The sequence below is a fragment of the Maylandia zebra genome, linkage group LG6 (genome assembly GCF_041146795.1).
Source record: "Maylandia zebra isolate NMK-2024a linkage group LG6, Mzebra_GT3a, whole genome shotgun sequence".
In the NCBI taxonomy this organism is placed as follows: domain Eukaryota; kingdom Metazoa; phylum Chordata; class Actinopteri; order Cichliformes; family Cichlidae; genus Maylandia; species Maylandia zebra.
Genome location: NC_135172.1, coordinates 13,129,757 through 13,144,888, shown reverse-complemented (window position 1 = coordinate 13,144,888; position 15,132 = coordinate 13,129,757). Strand labels below are relative to the sequence as shown.

The 15,132-nt window shown below is 37.3% G+C and overlaps 1 protein-coding gene across 1 annotated transcript; it reads left to right on the top strand.

The window, feature by feature from the left end:
* Nucleotides 1-5,311: 5,311 nt before the first annotated feature.
* On the top strand, nt 5,312-14,792 carry LOC143419164 (uncharacterized). Its single transcript, XM_076885464.1, has 4 exons — nt 5,312-5,369; nt 6,370-6,651; nt 6,736-6,969; nt 14,284-14,792. Exons 1-4 carry the CDS (start codon nt 5,315-5,317, stop codon nt 14,304-14,306), a joined length of 594 nt encoding a protein of 197 aa, XP_076741579.1. The 5' UTR covers nt 5,312-5,314; the 3' UTR covers nt 14,307-14,792.
* Nucleotides 14,793-15,132: the final 340 nt, after the last annotated feature.

The following is a 15,132-nucleotide window of genomic DNA, read 5'->3' as shown; positions in this document are numbered from 1 at the left end:
CACACACACACACACACACACACACACACACACACACACACACACAGAGTATGGCCTTGTCTCACTTGGAGACATTTCCTGTTTCTTCACAGTGTTATGGCTGTAAATTATGCTAGACAACGCTGTAACTATAATCAGCTTTAAACACACACACACTCACATACATATACATAAACATGAGCGACAAACAGATTCTGATGTAAACATGAGGATTTTCTCCCATTTCATGCACTGTGAGCAGATGAATTAACATCCAAAAGAGACAACTTTGCTCCTAAATCATATCAACATATGTGAAATTACAGCATGAATTCAGAGAACAGGAGACAGTATTATTAATACCTGCATGAGCCCTCAGAACAGGTGATTCAAACCCTCTGTAGAGTGGACTGTTGCATAAATTGCAGAAGCTGTTGTTGATACGAGTTATGATAATGGCGCCATCTGGTGGCCATGTGCCTAAATGCCAGCGAGACACATTCGGTGAAAAGAGCGATTTCGGTGATGGTTGGTGTTGGTGCTAGAGCATCTTTTTAAAGACTGTTTCACCTGTACATATAATATATAAGTGGGACATTTAGCTTGTTTTTAGTTTTTATCCTTTTTTAATGCCCTGTGCTTGTTTTATTGTAAATAAATTATGTTTACTGCTACACTTGAGTTTTGTACTCCTTGTCTACCACCCCCTTATATTTTTTTTAGCTGAAACAACGACTGTACAAAAGAAATAATAAAGTGTGTAATATTAATATGAAATAGAATTTTAAAATATTACAGTTACCTTTGATACCAACAGGTATTGTCTTGGAGAAAAATGAACTACATTAGAAAATATGTGGGGTCATTTTTAAGTTTTCAAGGCTTGCTAAGATTATAGGCGCATCCTCAAAGAGTCATAAGGGACACATCAGTAAGAGCTCATACATATGCACAAAGCCAGGCCATAAACATACTCACGTCCTCTTTTATTTTGGTGACTGTTCTTCTGTGTCTTGTGTGTAGTTTAACTTCCTCCAAAGTCATCATGTTCGGTGCTTTTGGGTTTAATTCTTGTCCTCTGAGTCCAGTGTTTTGGGTCCCTCTCTTGTATGCCAAACAGCCAAAACAGGGAATAAGCTATGAAGCAGAGGTGGGACCAAGTCATTGTTTTGCAAGTCTCAAGTAAGTCTCAAGTCTTTATCCTCAAGTCTCAAGTCAAGTCTCAAGTAATGTCAGGCAAGTCAGAGTCGAGTCTCAAGTCACTGGTGTAAAAGTCCGAGTCAAGTCACAAGTCTGAAACTTTGAATTTCAAGTCCTTTCGAGTCTTTAAAAAAAAAAAAGAAAAAATAATGTTGCAGTTATGCTAAATGTAAATATTAGACCATGTAATTTTAAAATCTGTGTTTTTCTCAACACATGACAAAATAGTGAACTTAGAAAATATACACAAATTGTGAAATTGCACCTCTTTAAAATGCAGCTCAATTAAACCTAGCTCCAAGAATAATTTTCACCGACAGTTCTGAGATAAGCTGCATGTTATTCTTGGATGCGGTTGTAGGACCAGCTTTAAAATCGCATGACAAAAATATCATACACATTAAAAAAAACTGTATCACCAACGTAGCCTGGACAACATTTGCTAGTTAGATGAAGTCAGCTATCTCATCTTAGCATATTTATATGCATATTTATAATCATACGGTTCTTGGAGTGAGTGCATACACTCATGAAGTTTAGTAACTTCAGGTCACTGCAACAAGCCCAGGTACAGTTTACCGACGGATGGGTGCAGGACCTTGAAATGCACCGTGTAGAACGAAAGACCATCGTACGTATCATAAGTTTACCAGTCTCACAAATTGTCGTCATAAATACACATTCCTTAACCGTTTATTAATAGGACCTTTGAGCTCAACGGTAATTAATTAGTAGTGGAAATAATTTCTGGTACCCATCACAGAAATGTAGCAGTGACAATAATATTGTATGCTGTAATCGTACTGGGCAATTAGTGATACAAAACAACTGTTTTATCCTGTGAATAAAAGTATATGTTTTTGTCAATGTACCATAATAACAGAAGCGAAACGCAATATTGTGTCAGGACAATTCACTATTTATGCACAATAAACAAAGGAGCATAGCGCAACAATTTCTGTTCAGCGCCAGACTTGCTTGTAACCTATATCACTAATTATGTTATGAAAATGACGTATTAACTACTAAAAAACACTGACCTTCGTGTAAATGCTTGGAGCAGACTAACCTGTGAGCTGGAGTGTTCTGGGACGTTATATTTGATCTTTGAATGGCTGCGATCCAGACCATCCGTCGCGTCTTTGTTACTTCGGAAACATGGCTTGAACAATTTCTCTTCAACGACGTAATCCGATAACAACCGATCTCTTTACCCGTCGGCTTCCCGTGGCTGTCATGCGACCGGCTATTGCAGTTAATAATACAACAGCTTCTTGACATTTTTGTGTTTCTTTTTATCGCTGTATAACTGATTTCAATTGAAAGCCTGCGTGCGCCAGTACCGCTTGCCACGAGTTCCCAGAATCCTTTGCGGTTCTACCCGTGAATGACGTCACATTTTCAATCTCTATATAATATGCATGTTAAATTTTATATTTGGGGTAAAATATCAAGTCTTTTCAAGTAAACCGGTTCAAGTCCAATTCAAGTCCCAAGTCATTGGTGTAAAAGTCCAAGTCAAGTCACAAGTCTTAGAACATTTTTTCAAGTCAAGTCTAAAGTCATAAAATTAATGACTCGAGTCTGACTCGAGTCCAAGTCATGTGACTCGAGTCCACACCTCTGCTATGAAGTAAGATATTCATCCATCAACCAAGCATATCACAAAACTTCACATATGTCAATCAAACTGAAATGTCTTTTTCTGGGGTGTTTGACTGATTCGGTCTCACTGACACTTCATCACAGCTGCATCTTTCTTTGTGACCTTTCCTGTGATTGTGCAGCTTTTGAAAGGTTAAAAGGCAAGGTCAACTCAGATTACTTCATCATATTTATAGTTTTCACAGTGTCTTTGTTTGTGCCACATCTGCCAAAGACTCAAGAAGAAAAACAAGAAGTTCCTCAAATATTTTATTTGGACCCTATAGCTACCGCCCTATCTCCAAATTACTTCTACTTTCAAAAATTATTGAGGAAGTGCTTAATGAACACTGACTTTAGCAAAAACCCCAGTGATGCTTTGCCTGTGCTTATGAACAACATTTTTATTGAGAGTGCTGTAATCCATAATAAGTACATATAAGTAATAAATACACAGGTGTCTCCTATTATCGTCTTACAACTTATCTTAAAGCCTCCCCAACACACACACTCCCTACTTTGAACAAATAATAACAGACACAAAACAGCTAGAAACCTGGTTTATGATCAACATCTTAGTTTTTTCACCTGAATATCTAAAGTCTGTCCAGTTTTATAAGATTGGAGGCTAAGCTGTTGTACTCAGATCAAGCTGTTTTCACTTTTGTTACTGATGAAACATTTGGTATTCCAGCCTTATTAATGAATTCATATTTTCATATGTTTCACATTTTCACCCTTCATTTTGCTGTCTGCATTCATAAAGCCTGCATGAAACAGAAACAGCAAGAATGCATGGAGAGAAGCATCTCTGTAAGAGTCCATCGTCTGTTTTTGTATTTCCTGCCATGCTATTCTTTGCTCTACTGTAACTGTTAATGTGTATAAATAGAAATGCCTCTCTCTGTCAGTTTTTCTCTTCTTCGCTTTTTCATCGTGTATTTCTGCTTTTACAGTTACAGTCTTTTCTGCTTGTTTCATCTGCCAGTGCTTTTTGTGTTTTGGGTGCACATTTTTTTTTACACAGCAGTCATTTCACACATGTCTGGTGTTGATGCATAATATGACACCTTTCTGATCTTTGCATGTCATACTTCTTTCATTGTTCAGCATTCACACATGTATCATGCCCTTACTTCTCTTGCAGAGACTTCATGTTTCTTTAAAAAGAGAAATAAACAAAAAATTGAATTATTACAGGGTTGAGTAATGCTATCCACGAGTTGTTCATTTACACTGCATTTGATTCCCCCCCCCCCATTTGATACATTGAGAGAAACAGGATACTTTGTATCTGTAATCACACCAGCAGAGACAACATATTGTCAAGGAGTAAAACAGAAACAGAGGAAGGATCAGTATGTTTGATTTGGCACAGAAACATAGCTATAATTCAGTACGGAAGGATCATAAGAAAGAAATGACCATGATTTATTAATGTACAGAATTTAGATAGAGGTATTTGGCAGTTAGACTCCGATGGCCCGTTGATCCCAGCAGTGATAGGGATTAGAGCAGGACTCCCTGTGAGGGTGGGGATGAATATGGAGGCTTGAATACAGCCTGAGTGATGAGAGGCGGTGATGTGGAGAAGGTGGGTTGCACAAAGGCGTCTGCAAAGGAGAGTGACAGACGCGCAGTGAGATTTAAAGTATGTGGCATGAGTGCTACTTTGTCTGATGAAGGCTGGGAGAAAAATGATTGGACAACATCAGTGATGTCACCAAACAGCTTCTCACCTGGGAAAGTAGAAGTGACGTGAAGCTTAGAATTAGCCGGCAACACCTGGGAGCAGACAGATGTGAGACCTGAGATCTTCCTTATTAAACTTATGCATAAGATTCCTTATAACGGGATGGAAAGATGAGCTAAAGATGAGCTAACTCGGGGTGACCATTGGTAGAACAGACTGCACTTCAGTCTCCACTCCACTGAGAATCTCTACTCCAAATCTGAGCCTGATAAAGAAAAGCAAATAAACAGACATTAAAAGGCAGTATTCCTCACTAGGTTTTAGTATAACATCAGTAGCTGGTGTATCTGTAAGTAGTTTTTAATCTCTGAATAAAACACATTATAAAAATGAGCCAAAAAGAGGAAATGCTTGATAGTGAAATATGTGATCTCAAAATATTGTGGTAAAAGCAAGAAGAAAAATATAATACTGCTTCTCAAAGGAAGTTTTCATGTGGGTGAGCTTAAGATGCTTTTATCTCAAAATAACAAAAGCAACACACAGATGTTTTGTCGTGCTGTTATATGTCATATATGAATAGCTGCTGCACTAATTTGATAGGAGGAGGAAGTGATCTGAAGGTGTTGCATGCACACATATTTGCCGTAATTTCCATGTCCATTTGGTCATAAGACTTTGTAGTTTTAAGAAGATGACTTCTGCTTTTAAGCAATCATTCTTTAATAAGACAGCAGCTGAGGGTTTTGAAAGCTCATTAGTCAACTTTCTGATTAGACAGTGAAGTCTGCAACAGCCATGTTCTTCACAGAAGCTGAATGTTTGTTCTGGGTTTTTGTTCTCTCTCTCTCAGGTAGGAAAGATTCTGTTTTACCAGATCCCTTAATTCAATGTCCACTTATATGTATGTTAATGTTGCATTAATGCATAGGTAACATTTTACAGTTGTAGATATTTGAGACATGTAAAATGAACATTTGCTGTTGTTTAGTTTATGCTAAAAGAAGGAATTTTGCTGTATTCCGTAAGATCATCTTTTCTGGTCTTCCTGTCCTTTCACAGCCACTTGTTTCTAAAAAGTACACTTTATTATTACATAAGCTGCTAGTTTCTCAGAATTATGTACTAAACGTGGCCTTGCTTCAGTGCCATGAATCACTGGGTTTAACCCACACTAACTCACTCCCGGCTTGGCTCACATAGCTTCGTAAATGATTATTCTCGAACAACTACAGCGCCTAATCAGGATATTTAAGAAAGTAAAAGTGAGATTTTCATATTTGTTGGTAACTATTAGTGTGCAGAATTATTATGCAACTAAATGAAAAATGAATATTTCCCCATTTCCTTTGTTTATTTTCAGCCAATGAAGTGAGAATGACAAAACAAACAACTTTAAAACTTTAAATGTATAAATAAATGTTTTTGACATAAAAAAAAGTCATTGACCAAAACACTGAATTTACTTTCAAGTTGAAGATTGTTGGTTATTTGATTTCTCAATGATCAAATGTTTTCTGCAGCAGCACCCGGAACCTCCCAGACAATGTTCGGAGAGGGTTTTGGTCAGAAGAAGAAGTACTATAATTTTCCAGTTAATATGAAATCAATGGAAAATAACACGTTTGATTCTTCTCAAATCTTTGGTGGTCTGTTTTTAATACATTTCTTGACCCTGTGACTTTTTGCAACAAAACATTTGATGGTTCTCTGATAACGTTGCAATATATTAGCAATTTTCAGAGTGCTGCATGGAAAAATGCATGAAACTTATATTGTCAGAATAACATATGAATGTTATAGAAATTGTGTAAATCTGCACAGATGCTTGTTAATCAAATGTTGTGTTAAAGGTGTTCAGGGACAAACAAACAGCATCTGTGCCTTGAAAGGTTCATCAGTGAATCTGTCCTGCTCACATCAACATCCAACATCAAGCATGAACTGGTACAGTGTACACAGGGGGGGCTTCAAGATTGAGACATCTGCAGATGGAAAGTACAGCATGTCAGCAGATAGTAACTTGACTCTGACAGTCAACAATCTAGCAGAGAATGATGCAAACATTTACTGCTGCAGAGAACCTGCTGACAAATCAGACTGTGGCCAAAGGGGAATTTCTCTCAGTGTTGCAGGTACAGTGGTTTTATCAAACGCGTTAAGAACTCATCTATGAATAATCAATGTATTGATATTATTTCAATTAATGATCCTCTCAGAGCTGCAGGTAAAGGTGATTCCTGCCACAGAGGGACAGACAGTAACACTGATGTGCAGCAGCAGCTGTCCTCTGACTGAAAAGCCTGCAGCCTACATCTGGTACAAGAACAGAGAGTTTCTCTATGAGGACTGGTCTCCCTGGTACCAAGAGCTGCTCAGCAGTGAGGAAGCAGTCACATACTCCTGTGCTGTCAAAGGCTACGAGCATCTCAGAGCCCCTCAAGTCTCTGTGGGTGAGTCATGATGTTCAGTCAAATGATTCTCAGTAAACATACTCAGTACTCTAATATTTCATTTCATCTAGATTTCATCACACCAACATGCTTCAATGTGACGTACACTAAAAGCGAAATGTGTCCTTATCAGCAGGGATCAGAACATGAGCCTTGTTCCATCACATTTCCCAGAGGTGAACACACAAACACATCTTCTTACTGATCTCTGAAGTACACTGTTTGTATATTCACTTTTTAAACATGATTTAATCTGAATCACATATGTATTTAATCACATTAAACTATGTTTGAAGACATGTATAATGGAAATGGGTGCAAGATATAAAATTAAACAAAGCAAAGCGAGGCTTTTCCTTAGGAGAAGACAGAGCATGTACACAAAACTATGGTAATTGAGAAAAATAGTAAAGAAATAGCAGGGTATAAAATATGCATATTAATAATGTAGTGACTGATGAAAGGCAAACTAAGCTAAATGAGCGTTTTTAGCTAACAGCTACAATAAGCATAACAGTTACTGTACGGTAGAGCTGGGCGATAGAACGATAACGATATGTATCGCGATATAACTTTTACTCGATAGAGAAATTAAACTATCGCGATAGACCTCGCCGCTCTTGTCCTCTTAAAAAAAAAAAATTTAAAAAAAAAAGGTCAGCCAATCCAAATTAAGCAGCGCAGAACCGAACCAATCACAGCCGCAGCGTCACGTCGCGTGACTTGTTACGTACAGCACAAGTGCCAAGCCGCACATGTGTATTTGTTTGGGAAGCAGCCAGCCACCGTACTGCCCGGGTAATGGAGGAAATGAGTGTGCCGACTAGAAAAATCAACCGAGCGTGACCGAAGAGAAAACAGATGATGGTTCCAATGCCGGAGAGATTGTCGAACGGAAGAGCCATAGAAGTTCTGTAGTGTGAAGGTATTTCGGCTATTTCAAGTCTGACAAAAAACAGAGTAGCGTGCACTGTAAATTGTGCCGAAAGCAAGTCTGGAAATACAATAAACTGGTGCATGCGTCACACTGCGCCACGTTATTGTTTCGGTGAAATGAATTTCTACAATACTGTTACTGTTAATTCTACTCTCTGCAGTGTTTAAATGCTTACATATACACACAGTTACTGTCCCTCCACACATACGACTCGGTTCTGCTTCTATGCCCCAGCTTTGTTTACTTTTTCCCAACGAGGCTTCTAGACTTCTGATTGGCCAACATTTCTGCATGGTTAGGAATCTAGCGCCACCTGCTGCTTTGGCATGTTCATAGCAGCGTTTTCCTTCATTTCTGCCTTTATGTGTGGACGGGATTATTTTTTAAAACGAAAACGGAAAATCTCCGTTTTCAAAAATACCCGTGTACGTGTGGACGTAGCCTCAGTCTCTGACTGGAAGCGCTAATTCGTCATTCGGCTTTTGTCAGACTAAAGTAACTGTTAAAACTGTTTGAAAAGCTCAGCTATACAACAAGGAGAGATTGAGAATTTCCTTTTAGTTCTCAGTTTATTTGATATTGACAAAAGTTAGTCAGTTTTGTCTGTTCTTCTGTAAAACAAACTAAGATTTATTTTTAGAATTAATATTTTGTTTCTAAGTGGAATTGATAATTTAGTAGTCTGTTTCGTTTGTTCTATTTTGAAACTTAAACGGTTTAGCGGCTGCCTTTTGTGTAGTTTGCAATATTTGCCTTTATTTATCTGAAAAAGTCTCATGTTCCAACATCTACCCTGTTGAACTTCATCCATCCATTCGCGTCCGCTTAATGGATGAACTTATTATGGGAAATAAATATTTAAATAAAAACAAGCTGCTGATTATTTCACATTTTACTTGTGAGCAACGGCACATTTAAATCTTACAAATATAGTTATTTGGCTTATATCGTGATAGATATCGTTATCGCCTGAAATGAAAAAAACATATCGTGATATGAAAAAATCTTATATCGCCCAGCTCTACTGTACGGCTATCATTTGTTAACATGACGCTTGTTCTTATACATGTAATACATTTATTACCAACCTGAGAGTTTATCCGCTGGTCATTCGACATGACGAATGACTTCTGAAGTCTTAATTCAGCTCAAGACGCTGTAGATTCCCGTCAGTAACACTTTCGGTTCGCTAGTAAAACGTAGTTCTATTAATTTGCGCTTGAACCGGAACCGGATGTAAGTTCCAAAAAACTGAATTTTGGAACTGAAATTGAATTGTAGAACTGAAACTGAATGGTGAGAAGTGAAACTGAAATTATTCGAGAGCTGAATTTTTAAAGGATAAAATGCAGTTTCAAAGCAAATTAATTCATTTTCAAAATATAAAATTCAATTTCAAATTAGACTAATTCAAATTCAGTTTTCAAAAGCATTTATTCAAGTTACAATTCAGATTCAATCTGAGCAATTCAAATTCAAATTGAACTTATTCAAATTCAGTTTCTGATGGCACAGATTTCTGCCCATAAGGATCACTCAAGATTTCCCACACCACAAGATTCAAGATTCTTTATTTGTCACGTGCATAGTTATACAAGTACAACACGCAGTGAAATGTTACCTGTGCGAAAACAGAGAGAACAGTATATACAGTGAGTGATTATTAAACAAAGAGGACATTATGTGCAGTAAGTGAGTGAGTTATATATAAATCATGTCTGACAGACACTGTACACACAGTATTATTAGTATATTACAGTATTATTATAAAAAAATGATCTGGATACAAATATTTCATTTCATTTATTTTTGTCCAGATTCCATTTCAAAGGTGCTACAGTGTGACTTATGCTTATACAATCATGCGTTCTTACAAACAAGCATCAGTGGATAAGCCGTCCTCCATCACATATCCCACAGGGAAGGTTTTCACAAACAAACTATAAAACCATTTGTTTGTATTTATTGAAACTTATATTTTGGTCAATCATATAAGTTCTTTCAATGTTTCATGAGTAACACGAAGTGTATTCATCTCGTATCAAAATAGGTTCACATTCAAAGAGCTTCTTCAACATTGTGATTTGTAGCACCAGCTGTAACCTGACTGACAATCAAACTGCATACATGTGGTATCACACAAATTAAACTATTTTGAGATATCAATACTCAAGAAAAGTTTTTAAGTGTCAACGATATATTGGTTCCACTGTTTCCTGTTGATCTTAGCATTTAGAGTACTGAAACACATTTTAGAATTTTACTGGTTTTTGTCTTTTGCCCACAACTGAGACTGTTCGTCAGACCTAGAATCTATGTATGTGACACTTGCAGTAACTAGCAGACACTTCTTGTTTCTTCGCAATGTTATGGCTGGGCACTAAACAAGCCAAAACTGTAACCTGTTACACACACACACAAATACGCACAGACACACACTTGGGCAAGAAATATATTCAGATGTTTTTTGTTGCATTTTAACCATTTCATGAACTGAGCTCAGATGAATTATCATCCAGAAGAGACAACTGCAATCTTTGTAAAAAAAAAAAAAAAATGTGTAAAACACATTTACAAAGTGAAACAGAGTAACAGGATACAATATTACCACTACATGCATGAACCTCAGAGCAGGTGATTAAATCATCCCTCAACAGTAGAGACTGTTATATTGAAAGCACAAGCAGTTGTTGAAATGATGAGTTATGATAATGGCTCCATCTCGTGGCCATGTCTCTAACTGCTAAAGAGCAGAAAGAGTGAAGAGGGCTCCTGCAATTAGGAGTCCACCAAATTGTTTGGATTCATAGTGACGTTGTGAAGTCAGCATGTGCTGATTTTTCATTGGTTACCCGAAAGAATGTGTTCTATGCAAAGTGAGATTTAGTAAACAGCAAGACTGATTTAAAAGCACAATTCTTGAGTGAAAGGTGTTGAGTGAACAAGGCTGCATGTCACTGCTGCAAGGTGAAGAGTTCAACCACTAGAGGGCAGCAGACATAAAATTTTTATAGTTTTTCAGTTAGTATTTTACAATTTTTCAAATGTAAAATACTAACTTGTTCAGACAGCTATAGTTTATAAATGCATAAATTATTTAAAGAGGAAGGAAGTTTGGGTTCAGTTTGAAACCTGCATGATATGTAAAACCAATGAACACGAACTAAATGCCATTTTAACATAATCTGACATGCTGGCCAGGAATTTGACATACCAGTGTATGCCCTGTCTGCTTTGTCTCTATTTGACAAATGAATTGCAGTCCAAAAGGCCTGCTAAGGTTCTAGGCGCACCCTAAAAGAGTCATTAGGAATACATCAATCAATCAATCAATTAATGTTTATTTCTATAGCACATTTAAAAAGGACCTATGTCCATCAAAGTGCTTCACAAAAGTGCCACAATGCAGGTTACAACAAAAGACAACGAAAACAGTTACAGCAACAGTTACAGTTATGTAGCACAAATGCAGACCAGGTGGAAGTCTGAACTAACTTGCTTCAAAGGCTAGATTAAGCAAGTGAGTTTTTAAGCGCAATTTAAACGATTGTATGGACGTCAGTCAGAGCACATATTCACAAAGTCAGGCCATATAAAAATTAATGAACTAATCTGGCTAAACATGGTCCCTGGGTCTTGGTTTAGGAGTTTTGGGATGTTTTTCTAGTTTTGTATTTTTAATTATCTTTGTTTCATGATTCTATATTCTGCATATATTATATTTACATTTGTCTTGTTTCTTAGTTTTATGGGTGTTGCATTCAGGGTTTTCTTGGAGAGTGTTAAGGGTTTCTGGTTAAGGGTGCTTTCTTGGAGCAGCCTATTCTGGTGTATTTCTTTATACTGTATTTGTATTTTCAGGTTTTAATTCTCTTGTTTATTTCTGTTCTTGGTTTTAGTCTGGTTTGTGTTATTCCTTGAATCCCCATTCCTCCCTCCTTCGTGGTTCTGTGTCTGGCTTAGTCCATAACTACCGCCCCATTGCTAAGTTACTTTTACTTTTACTTAATGAGCAGCTGTTTAAGATAATGAAAGGAAAACATTTATTATATAAACATCTGATTTTGGGTAAAAAACAAAACAAAAAACAAACAATGCTGCTTTGCCTGTCCTTATGAAAAACATTTTAATTGAGAGTATCTATAATAAGACATACATACGTAAGTACACAGGTGTCTGCTATTATCATCTTACAACTTAACTTAACACCCCCCAAACACACACACTCCCTACTTTGAACAAATAATGACATACACAAAACAATCTGATTGAAACCTGGGCATTATTTATGATCAACATCTCAGCTTTAAGGAAAATATCCAAAGTCTGTCCAGTTTTATAAGATTGGAGGCTAAGCTGTTGTACTCAGATCAAACTGTTTTCACTTTTGTGACTGATAAAATTTGTGGTATTCCAGCCTTACTAATGAATTCATATTTTCATATGTTTCACATTCGCATTTTGCTGTCTGCATTCATAAAACCTGCATGAAACAGAAACAGCAAGAATGCATGAACCAAAGCATCTCTGTAAGAGTGCATCGTCTGTTTTTCTGTTTCCTGCCATGCTATTCTTTGCTTTACTCTAACTGTTTCTAATGTGTATAAATACAAATGCCTCTCTGTCAGTTTTTCTCTTCTTTGATTGTTCATCATGTATTTCTGCTTTTACAGTTTTAAATTTCTGGTGTTCCTTTCTGTTAAATTATCTGTGGTTAGACTGTCTTTTCTGTTTGTTTCATCTGCCAGTCCGTTTTGGGTGCACTTTTTGTAAACAGCAGGACTTTCTCACATGGCTGATGCTGATGCATAAGATAACATTTTTCTCATCTTTGCATGCCACACTTCTTCCATTGTGCAGCATTCACACGTGCACCATGGCCTTGATTAGCTTGCAGAGACTTCCTGTGTTTTTGAAAGAATGAGTTATTGCACGAGTTGTTAGATGTTAGGCATTCAATACACTGCATAGGACATTTTTTTGAATTTTCCCCATTTGATACATTTAGAAAAGCAGGGCATTTTGTTGTATCTGTAAACACATTCAACAGAGACAACATTTTGTCAAGTTGTAAAAACTTACATTACTGCATTAAAATGACAATTTGAATCACTGGAAATCAGATGAATTGTTTTCATGGTGTCCCATGATACACTTTTTTCTTCACTCACCTCTTCTCACTTCCTAAGAGTTGATACACCAGGCTGCGTTTAATCATTAATCTCTGGTTCTCTTCTGTAGTGTGGCTTCTGTCCTGTCCCACTGCCCCCACTCCTAACTGGTCACAGCATATGGCTCCACCCTCCCTGAGCCTGGTTCTGCTGGAGGTTTCTTCCTGTTTTTCCTTCCCACTGTTGCCATGTGCTTGCTCTTACACTATAAAGTACCTTGAGGCACATTTAGTTGTGATTTGTTGCTATATCAATATAACTGAACTGAATTAGTGAACTATTAAGTTGGATTTGATAACGTGTGATAACTGAAGGTGCTGAGGAAATAAAACTGCTACATCTGCACTAAGATTTGTAACAAGATTTAGAAAGTACCGTCCTCTCTTACTCATGCCCCATTCAACTTCATTATCTAATAAGCCATTTCCTGTAGAAGGAGCACAGCAATGTCTTTTTCTGTACTGAGCTCATGTAACATTGCTCACCTTTATCGCATTTAAAGTTTCTATTCTCCTATACTCTCCTTATCTTTAAAACACAATATATGAATATATCTCCATCAGGGATTGTCTGTGATTTCTAAAGACTGTCTTTCAATGGGTTCACGGAAAAAGTAATTGGTCTTCTGTAAGTAATATGCCCGCTGATCATCATTCTTTGAGAACTGAGAACTGTAACAACAAAACATCCTCGAACATTTCTTCTTCTTTTACAGCATTCAAATAACCTGAAATCTTGCTTTGATTTACAGCTTCAGTTTTCATTCACCTTGCCTGTCCACTGCTTTGATTTGCCTCCACTTCTCTTTCCCTTTTGCCACAGCTTCTGCATTTCACTTCGTCATCCTCCTGCACTGTTTACAAGTCCATTTTCACACCACCATGGAGAGCTGTTTGCTGGTTGCTATCTACAGCACTATCTGTGACTAGGTGTTCATTTGCATCACAACCTGCAGATCATTGCTTACAATAACCACTGTCACCAGCCTTCTACTGCTTCCTTGAACCACTGGCCTGAGCCTGCAACTCACTTGTTCCATTGTCCACTGTTATTTAGGCAGGCAGTATGAGCACTGCTGTCAAAGCACAACATGTGTAACTGAGCTGGGACAATAATAGTACACAAATCATTGCCATATTTAATTCTTTTAGACACTGAAATGTCTTTCAAAGGGTCATTCATATGTATAAATATCTGTCTTTAAAGAGACTGAACGTGTTGGAGTCTGATGTCTTTGCAACCAAGATGATCTGTTCATCTGGAATTAAGGAGGTGGGCAACAGATCCACACAGAGGATACAAACAACGGAGAGACAGCTGCCAACAAGTAATTCAATACCACACCTCTCTCAACCAAAACCTGAACATCTTCGTCTCAAAGAAAAACAACAGCCCTGTAGACTTCTCTTACCCTCTCAAGAAAGCAATTCTGAAAAGAGAAGCAGTGCAAACATCCACTCATTCAGTAGCTACACACACCCTCAGAGAGGAAGTTGTTTCCATCCTGGTTTTGGAACAGCAGGCTCTACTCCAACTTTCTGCTCAATAAAGTTTGTCACCATATATTTCCTCTGTAGTTGAGTGACTTTTGTATGACTTCAGCATCACAACTGGTGTATCTGTTTTTAAACTCTGCATAAAACACATAATAAAAATCAGTTGAAAAGAAAAAACATGGCTGACTCCTGACTTTAGAAATATTTGGCAGTAAACGCACTAATTCCAAATGTTGTACTAAAAGACAAAAACCTGTTGTTTCATAAAGTTTTCATGTGTGTGAGCTTGAGATGCTTTTGAATTGAACATTAAAAGTTCAAAGTGTCTGTGTCTGTGGGATTTCTTCTTAGTTTTATCTGGACCACAAAATGACAACCAAACCACATGTACCTGTTCTGACTCTGACAACATGGAAACATTAAAAAACAAACAGACAAAAAAAACCATTTCACAGTGTTTCACAGCTGGAAATGACACTTTGACACTATGGTTGAGGTTTCGTCTTTCCACAAGAGGAAGTGATCTGAAGGTGTTGCATGCAAGCACATTTGCCCTAAT